Source organism: Corvus kubaryi, unplaced genomic scaffold, assembly GCF_017639235.1.
Source record: "Corvus kubaryi isolate FWS band 111438036 unplaced genomic scaffold, C.kubaryi_AGA036_p1.0 37385, whole genome shotgun sequence".
In the NCBI taxonomy this organism is placed as follows: Eukaryota; Metazoa; Chordata; class Aves; order Passeriformes; family Corvidae; genus Corvus; species Corvus kubaryi.
The window spans coordinates 20,821,491-20,831,829 of record NW_024581127.1 but is presented as its reverse complement, the minus strand read 5'-3'; the positions used below and the strand labels follow the sequence as shown (position 1 = coordinate 20,831,829).

Below are 10,339 nucleotides of genomic sequence, written 5' to 3'. Positions count from 1 at the left end.
CTTCCCTTCCCTTCCCTTCCCTTCCCTTCCCTTCCCTTCCCTTCCCTCCTCTTTTTGTTCTAAATCAAAAAATGCATTCTTTTATTAAAATATAGCTGAAATTTTTATCCTTCAGCAGAAATATGCATAAAGCAATTTAATTTACAGGATATTAAGAATGGCTATTCTTCTCATAGTTGTATTTTACTCAACTTCATGAAATAAAATTACTTTTGCCTTTGATGCATCTTTGTCCTCCTTGAGCCAGATTATAGATGTCAGGAGTAAATCATATTCTTCACCTTCACTGAATTTACTCAGTGAGGTACAATTATTTAGTTGGTATTTGAAGACAGTGGTATTGCAAAAAATCCAGTTAGTTATCCTGCCCTTTGAGTATATAGTAATCAAAATGTAATGCAATTACCCAGAACTGTAATAAACATGTAACAACTACATAAATAAGTGAAATTGTGGCACTTCGAGGAGGTCAGCAGAGTGATGATACCTAAAAGTTATTATAATTCGTATTTCATGATCCAAACCTTTGGGGTTAATTACACTAATTTATTGTGAAATACACTAAACTTACATGCAATTATTAATTGGAAGATTGGTTTTATTTACATTGCTGAAAAGCTTAATTTACAGACTCATCTCTCCAGTACATTTATTTATTTATAAAATATATTTACTTACTTTATTTACTTATTTTATTTATATATGTAGGTTATTCAGATAAATTTTGAAGAATTTGATCTGGAGATTGGCTATGACACACTGACAATTGGTGATGGAGGAGAAGTGGGTGATCCTAAAACTGTGCTTCAAGTGTAAGTCTTTTGCATTTACAGTTTGTATACATTGGAGAATGTGATTCATGTGTTTTGCTGAGACTAAATAATTATTAGAATCAGATAAATCTGAGCAAAAACTAATCTCGCTGAGCTTCTAAATTTACTAAAGGTGACAGTTTAAGTACACTGTTATGTGTTTACTGTTCTGAAGTCAGAAAGAGATGAAGTGGACATCACAAAAGAAAAAGATGAGCTAGAATCAGAAATTTGAAAGACATGGTACAGACACACATGTAAATTTTAGGGACTATTGTGCTCCCTTTGTGTGTTCTCAAATTAAAAGTGTGTAAGAACATAATGGAAAATAGATACATGGATAACTTGTGCACAAACTTTTATGGTCTCCTAGCAAGGTTATCATGACAAAAGATGTACTATAACATCTTGACTTTAATTTGCTTATTGACTATTATGGATAACTCAGAAGAGAAAGTTAACATAGTGAAGAAAATTACTACAAAGAAAGGCTGAAGAGGGTGTTACCTAAACCACATGTTGCAAACCAGCATTGAGTATTGAATGAGATTTTTCTCATTCACAGACATTTTTCTAGAATGTGTGAACCCAGATATATAGATATGTAATATTCTTAACCATCATTGATTAACTTCAAAATCCATATTTCTCAAACACTTAGCTTGTGGCAATAATACTAACAACTGTCTCAAGAAGACAAACTCAGAATTGTATTACTTAGTTTGTAAAATTTTCAAGACAGTGTTATAAGTCAGCAATTCTGTTCATTCCACAGTCACTTGTAAATATGCAGAACACTGTAATTAGGCCTTACTTATAATTCATCATTTTATGTAACTCTAGTTCTAGTCTAAATAAGTCAATATTATGTAGGAGAAATGAATGTCTCTTAAAGTTCATTGGATTTATTTTTTTCAAATCTGAGTCAATTTTATTTAAAAAAAAAAAGTTATCTAATGCTTAAAAACCATGCTTTGCATGTAAGGGATTGTCTGCTATTTAGAAAACGTTTTTTAATGGCCAAATAATATTTAGCTGTTAATTTTAAATAAACTGACCTTTCTGCAAGTACCTGATGTTATCATTAGTTCAAATGATTTAGTAATTGAAACACAGATAAGAATGTGATACAAGTTTAGTACAAAATATATTTACATAACAAAAGAATAACAAAATTAGGATTACTTAGAATGATATTCCCTGCAGTATATTTATTGGAAATCTATTAAAACAATTTTATATATTTCAGTTTTCCATTATTCACCATAAGAATGATATCAAGAATTAGTTTGAGTACACTAAACCCAAGGTCTGACTCTTTTTCTGTCCTAATTTCACCTCATTAATATTAGTAATTGCAAAACTTTGAACAGAACATACATTTTTTCTAAGATTTACAGATTTTTCTAATGAAATGCCCTTTATATTTATCATCCAGAGGATAGATTATCTGACCTTCTATTTTCAGTTGTTTTTGTAATAATTCTATCCGTTTTGTTTTATTCTATTTTGTTTGACATCTTTATCGATGGTCTGGACAAGGGGTTTGAGTGCACCCTCAGTCAGTTTGCAGATGACACCAAGTTGCACAGGAGTGTCGATCTGCTGGAGGGCAAACACAGAACTGAAGCTCACGGGTCTGTAGTTCCCTGGATCTTCCTTTCTCTCAGGAGTGGTTTCCCTCCTTCCAGTAACCACGTGACGGCCATGACTTTTTGAATAATGGAGAGTGGCCTGGCAACATCAGCTAGTTTCCTTATGATCCTGGGATGCATGTCATCAGGGCCCTTAGACTTGTGACTTTCCAGTTTCATCAAGTGGTCTTGAACCTGCTTTTTGCTTACAGTGCGAGTGACCTCTCTCCCCCAGCTCCCATGCAGAGGATCAAGGACTTGAAAGAAATGGGAAGCCTGACAGCCAGTGAAGACTGAGGCAAAGAACTCGCTGAAGTACCTCAGCCTTCTCCATCTCTGTTGTCACCAGCTCTCCCCTCTCGCTTATCAGGGGGCAGACACTCTCTTTGGCTTTTTTTTCTGACCAGTGTCAGAAGGATTGGACACTGTTCCAATGTCAGCCATTGGAAGAGGCTGCCCAGGGTGGTGTTGGAGTCACCATCCCTGGAGGTGTTCAGATGTGTAGATGTGGTGTTTAAGGACATGGTTTAGTGGTGGACTTGGCAGTGTTGGTTTAACTGTTGTACTTGATGATCTTAAAGGTCTTTTCCAACCTAAATGTCTGATTCTAGGATTATTATCAATGAAAAGACCACCATTTGGCCCGGTATTTATGGTGCAATTGCTTTATGACAATTCAGTCTCTTAGTGGATTGCAGATGAGTTAATTGCTACTACTAATCAATTTGAGAAGTGTGGAAATACTGTAAATTCTACTTTTTAAGCAGTACCAATCATTCAAAAAATATTGCTGATAATGCTGGAGTTCAGTTTCAGCTATTCTTAGATTCCTAAACTATGTGGAATATTCTCTCTTGTGGAAAGGAACTTTATTAAGTGCAAATTCATAAGTTCTTATTAAAGTTTAACTAAAGTATTGTTACTGAATTACAGTAATGCATTAAGGCAAAGTGCAATAATATTTTAAATTTTGAGTCATGTGGTAGAACAGTCTGTCCAGATTGTATTTCATTGAAGATGTTCGCATTTTATAAAATGATTTCTGATGATGTACCTTAGGTTGGGGAGAAATGATGGAATTACCCTATTAAAAGTGTCACAAACATAAAAGAATCCTGAGTAATTTTTTTAAATTAAAAAAGTTAATTAGAATTGTCAAGTGTTAACATACGATAAGAGAATCTGTTCTGTAAATAACCAGGTAATTAATTTTAAAGAATTATTACTATGAAGATCCTGGAAAAGCAAAAAGATTCCCCATGAGGTTATGGGGGTTTAATATTAAGTAACATTATATACTAAGCCACAAGTATATTATGTTTTTTTAACAGTAGAATGTTTATTCTGTGATCAGAAGTATCAATGGTGAAGTTACTAGGATTAAAATGCATAAAAAAATGACATAGAAGATGGAAGATAATTGAGTACTGTAAAAACCATGTAAAACTTTTCTCTCCTGTGAATCATGCAGACTTTGTCTGAGATATGATGCATAGCAAACAAATCAGCTGTTGTATAACTTAATTTTTGGATTTTAAATTTTAAAATAATTATCTTCCCCCCAGAAAATTGCTGAAGAACATTGGTTTAAATATGTCTGGTTTACATGTTAATAATGTGAAAACATTTGTCTTCCAACTTATCGGAGTTAATCAGGAAACCTACCCAAGTGTTTAATCTGATGGTTTTACTGGGCGCTGTTTGATAGGAAGGTGCAGAAGCAAAAACTGAAGTTAAGTGGCATTTCAATAGAATTATGCTTCCTAAATTGATAATTGCAGTCCTGATTATTCCTATTCTGCTGATGTTAATCACGGAAGTAGCTAAACTCCAATGCCTTTTCAGTACTTGCCATTAAGTTTCCCTGGGTGCCTATAATTCTGAGCCTGTATATCCATGCACCCAGCAATGCGACAGTCTGCTCCAGCCTGGTGAGCCTGGCACCCAAGTGAACTTAAACCTGATTGCTATATTTTTTTTAGTCTGTTTGACCAGATGACTAATATGAAGGCATTCTTAGTGCTTTCCTATTGAACTAAGATTCAAGGTGGAACAGAATTAAGTGTTATTACCAAGGGATAGAGGGGAAGAAGGAGAAGAAATGGTGAGTTCTCCCTTCATGCATCAGTCACAGCACTTTATCGGGATATTTGGAAGTTTGGTTTCAGCAGTTTGGTCTGACATTTGCTGCAGGTGACTTTTAATACAATATCTATCTAGACACTGGTTCCTGTAACATGGAAAATCCAGTGTACAAGACATGAAACTCAATCTTTTAGTGTGCTTGCTGTGTTGGCTGTGCATATGTCCAATCTCATATTACAGGCCATCTTCAGCAAATGGAGAGTGTTACAATCTTCTGAATATCCTCAAATCCAGTCTTCAGAGTACTCTCTCAGGGGGAGAATATATGTCACAAGTATGTGGGAGGAGTAGTTCTGGAGTCATAGAGAAAGAGGTGGAAAACACCCTGCTGAGTGTTGTAACTGTTAAGCTGTTTAATAAAAAGGGAGACATCATAACCGCGTATTTCCATTTCTCCTGCTGTCAGTGTTCACTATTCAGTTCTTAAAAGGGAACGTGTATTTCCAGGAGAGGAATCTAGGTAATGAGTCCGGGTAGAGGAAGCCACATAAACCCCCAGAAGCACAGAAAGAATAATTCTCAACTGCAGAGTTTCATTATTATCTTAAGTAGCTTCTTTCATATAATACTGTTTTTTCTGGATCATATTGCTCTGTGGCCCCTTCCCACATGTTTTACAGGGATCCCTAAGGACTTAAAAAATAGAGTAACAAGAGATTTTTGTGTTCTGTTGATTTATTCTTTCTATTTTTCTTTTTTAATGTATTTTAAAATGGTATTTTTTTTCCTCCTGTACTATTTAATTGGAAAGCATTTCTTGTTAAAACTATGGATTTAAAAAATGTATTTATAATTAATTTCAGAAAATGGAAATGCTGAATGTTTTGATGGATTTTTATCATAGGAATTATTCTGTCTGACACAACAGAGATATTAATATTCTCAATTCCCTTAATATTCAAAATATGTACTGTCAGTCAACAGTGACAATTACAAAACTTTGTTAGCCGTTACATCAGTGTTGTTTCTCAGGAACATCCTGTTAATCTACTAATTTGGCAAAGACTGAACTCACTGAAGACACTTTCCCTTAGTGCAGGAATGAGCAGTTAATCTGTTATTTTGGCCAGGCATTTACTTGTTCAGTTCTGGCAAGAGTCTTTCTAGTAGCTCCATCTGTGAACACAGATGTGGGAAACAGACATGAATTTTTCCCACAGCAGACTATTTAATGCAGAAGGAAGCTAAAAAAGACCAGAGGGAAGAACTAAAATTAACTGTAAAATACATTTTAAATAGTCCATTTTAAGTTTCAGCTAGCTTTAAAGAATGGTTAGAACTTCAAAAAATGAACAGTTTTCACTGTTATAAAGCATTGGGCTTGTGATCCACTTTACAAGAGTGAAAAGTATCTGGAAACTTTTCAGCATTTTGTTTAAGATAATAAGCTATAACCAAATTTGAGACAAAATTTTGGGAAAAAAATGCAATATAACATAAAACTGCAGCTTTCACAACATTCCTTTTTGCTATCACACTGTTCATTCAGCAAATAGAGTCAACATTTAGGATTGCACTGATTGACAGATTTTTGCAAACAATATTAAAATTTAAAAAAAAATTAAAAAGGAAAATCAAGTTTAGTTTTTTCTAGTTAATCAGCATCCTGTAACAGTTAAAGGCTTTAAGGTTTGACATTTGTTAGTTTTCTTAATGAAGGAATAGACAACATCTGAGTTTTGTCAGGCTGTTCGTCCTTTGTTGTAAAAGAGGTGATGAGGGGAAGTGAGAGAGTGCAGGGAACACATGGACTTTCATAATAATGCTGCCTAAAAATAGCAGCTTTCTTTTAAATATGCAAGGCATGTATTCCAAAGTGGGTAGTTGCATACCAGAAAAATCAAAGAATCACTATAATGCCTCATATGGTCTTCTAGTGCCATTGATATGCCTTCATGTGCCTGAGTAATTGACACAGGATTGACAGATAAGGTTAAGGATTAGGGAGGTTTCATGTCTTTCTGGAGCAGCAACTGAAAGTGAGATGAACTACTTCAATACAACATAAGCAGCAGTTGCATATGTTTATAGGCTACTATCAAATTTCCAGTCATGAAACGTGAGAGTTGTCTTGGCTAGCCAGCCAGTAAATAACCAATTTAGTGTGAGCTGAATGCAATGAATTTAAAAACAAACATTAGAAAAATGCTTAATAGTTATTTCGATTTCTTACAAGAAGAAAGAAATCTACTTACTTAATGCTTAATAGCCTTACAGAATTTTTTTTCTATCTGTAGGTTAACCGGGAGCTTTGTACCAGACTTAATTGTGAGCATGAGCAATCAGATGTGGTTGCACCTTCAAACAGATGAAAGTGTGGGCTCAATTGGTTTCAAGGTTAACTACAAAGGTAATGATACATCACTGGAAGCAAATGTAATGGTGTACCAAAAATTAGGCCGATATTATGAAATGTTTTTCTTTCATATTAGTGGATGCATTCTATTTCCAGTCCTGTCAGTTTTAAAAAGAAGAAAATGTAAGCTGAATTGAAAAAAAAAATTTAAAAAATGTTCACTTAAAGGTCTTATGTCACATGAAACTGCACACATTTTGTTTGATGTGTTGTTACAGAGGCTGGGTTTTGGCATATAACTTTACTCTTATGTTTTGTTATTTAGTACTGACAACTATTAAAAATGAAATAATTCTGTGACTATTTAAAGATGAGTAAAATAAATTAATACTTCCTACATTCTTTTGAAAATTATTGCCTATTAAAACATTAAAAAAACACTGCAAGCGAAGAATTTGAATGAGTGCTAAGTTTTGAGCCTAGACAAAGAAAAACCTAATAATGTTGTTCTTTATGGTTTTAAAGTGTATAATGCACTATATAAACCATCTGTTGCTATTTGATACTTCTGGAAGAACATACAGTTTTTATAGACCATGAACAACAGCAAAATCAACAAAAGCTAAAGTACAACATATATATACATATATATGCATTTCATATTGTTACAGAATTAGTCATATTTGTTATTTTTTATATTACATTTACAATAGAGCCATGTCTTTCTTACGAGAATTTTATTATTTGCATGGTTTCTGTCTAGCACCAGAAGCAGATAATAGAAATAGGACTATTCATCAGGAAATGAGAGAGGAGAAACAGAAGTTATACCAGTGACTGTGTGTATTAGAAACAGAGCTGATGTTGCTGAGGATCAGCAGATGGAGTGAAGAAGCATACCAGGAATAAGCGTGCACAATGTGACTTGTTGGTTTTTTTCCTGTAGTGTAAAGTAAAGCTCCATGGTGGTAAGGTATGAGTGCACTTGTGCGCTCTTGATACTCAGATGTAGTGGACTAAGATAGGAAGATCTTAGTACTTTGCTGAATGCTAATCATTAAGACCTAGGATTTCCACATTCAGGCTGTTGAAAGGGGCAAGAGAATGATTAGTAAAAACAGGTTTAAGAATTTGCCAATACGGCAGAACTAGAACCATATTTGAGTGGAAAAGGATGAGTTTTAGATCTGAACTCTAATTTGCAGAGCTCAAGTTGTCTATTCTTTTATTTACATGATTCTCTCCTGATAAAATTAATTTTACTTGCAACAATTTTAGTTTGCAGAAAGCAGAGGGTTATTATCTATTCTTATATGGTATGCCTTATTTTATTCATGAGTTACATTTATTCTTAGAAGCTGTATTCTGCAAGAATAAAATTAACTGAATATGAATAGGTAGAAGGGTACAGACAGGGTGAACATTCACAATGGCATCTTCATATAATCAACTTTGTGATTGCATGCCTAGATATTGAATCTATTTCTCTCTTGCCCTACAATGGTACTTTACATTAGTTCACTAAATAGCACTTGAATGCAGCAAGCACTCAACAGATAGGTGTTCTGTGGTGGTGGTGGTGGGAGGGTGTAGGGTATGCCCATCCACTGCCCTGGAGGGACGTCTGCTGAGATAAGGAGATTGCTCAATCTCCCAGCAGAACTCCCCTGGAAAGGCAGCCACTTTGCAGTTACGGTGAGAAGAAGACAAACCCAGAATCCTCTGGGAGACCCTGTGCAGATCCTTTGTAGCCCATTGGCCTTTACCCTCTGACACCCACCCCTGTATCCTAGCCCCCTGTCCCTGCGAGGGCAGAGAGATGCTCGTCCCTGGCTCCCCTTCGCCGGAGTACGGATAATAAAGCTACCTTGTGCAGAACAGCTACACGAGCCTCTCATCTCTCTCTCCCTGGTCTGGCCTGGAGGCTGCCCTGCAGAGCTGAGCTGAAATCACGAGCTGACAATCACTAAAGAGCTGACAGCTTCTGCATCGGCCCTCCTAGCTAGCAGCTGAGGGAAGACACCGGGCTTTGGGAAGAGGATCTCTTTTGGGACCATCTCTCCGGACCGGTCACAGCTTCCTTGGTCAGAGCTACTGACCCCTCACCAGCTGTCATAGGGGTGCATTTGATCCCCTTGTGCAGGTCATTGATGCATATGTTAAACAGGACTCACTCCAATACTGTGCCCTGGGGAACCCCACTAGTGACTGGCTGGCAACTGGATGTCGCAGCATTCCCCACCTCTACCTGGGCCCAGCCATCCAGCCAGTTTCTTACCCAGCAGACAGTGCACCCATCCAAGCCATGAGCAGCCAGTTTCTCCAGGACAATGCTGTGGGAAGTGGCATCAAAGGCTTTACTAAAGTCTGGGTAAACAACATCCACAGCCTTCCCCTCATCCACTAGGCATGTCACTGCCATGGAAGTTCAGGTTGATTAAGCAGGCAGGACCTGCCTTTCACGCTCCCCTGCTGGCTGGGCCTGATCCCCTGGTTGTCCTGCACATGCCACGTGATGGGACTCAAGATGATCTCCATGACCTTTTGCAGTGCTGAGGTCAGGCTGACAGGTCTGTAGTTCTCCAGATCCTCCTTCTGCCCCTCCTTGTGGATGGGCATCACATTTACCAACTTCCAGTCACCTGAGACCTCCCTGCTTCATCAGGACTGCTGGTAAACGATTGAAAGTGACTTGGTGAGCACTTCTGCCAGCTCCCTCAGTACACTCAGGTGGATCCCAACCAGACCCAACCAGACTTCTCTGTGCCCAAGTGGTGTAGCAGGTCACTCATCATTTTCCCTTAGATCATGAGGGCTTCACTCTGATTCCTGTCCCTGTCTTACAGCTCAGGGGTTTGGGTACCCAAAGAACAACTGGTCTTGCTATTAAGGGCTGAGACAAAGAAAGCATTAAACACCTCATCCTTTGTCACTATGCTTCTAGACACATCCAATAAAGAACGAAGAATCTCCTTAGCTCTCCTTTTGCTGGTGATATATAGAAAAATATTTTATAGTCTTTTGCAGCAGTAGCCAGATTAAATTCTAATTGGGCTTTCAGACTTCTAAATTTCTCCCTCTATAGCCTCACAACATCTTTGTTGTCCTCCTGAGTTGCCTGCCCTTTCTTCCAAAGACTATAAACTCTCCTTTTTTTCCTTGAGTTCCAGCCAAAGTTCTCTGTTTAGACAGGTTGGTCTTCTTCCCAACTAGCTCATCTTTAAAGTGTAACTCTTGATAAAAAATCATCTGAATTTAAAAGTTTCTGTGTGTTTAGTAGGGGGAGATTGAAAATGCAGTGTGAAAACATGCTAGTTAACCCCCTTGAACAACAGCATATTTAGAGGAAGTGCACAAATTACAGTCCCCATTTCTCACATCTCCTGATAAACAAATCAGATTTTCTGCATCACAGAACCATAGAATCATAGAATTGTTTAGGTTGGAAAAAA

General features: G+C 36.8%; 1 protein-coding gene across 4 annotated transcripts in view; it reads left to right on the top strand.

Annotated features, from left to right (window-relative positions):
• CSMD3 (CUB and Sushi multiple domains 3) overlaps window positions 1–10,339 on the top strand; it is a 613,333-nt gene that overhangs the window by 296,201 nt on the left and 306,793 nt on the right. For all 4 annotated transcript variants that reach the window (XM_042035930.1, XM_042035929.1, XM_042035928.1 and 1 more), the window contains 2 exons: window positions 709–812; window positions 6,829–6,941. In XM_042035930.1, coding sequence (XP_041891864.1) covers window positions 709–812; window positions 6,829–6,941 — 217 coding nt within the window. The remainder of the gene's footprint in view (window positions 1–708; window positions 813–6,828; window positions 6,942–10,339) is intronic.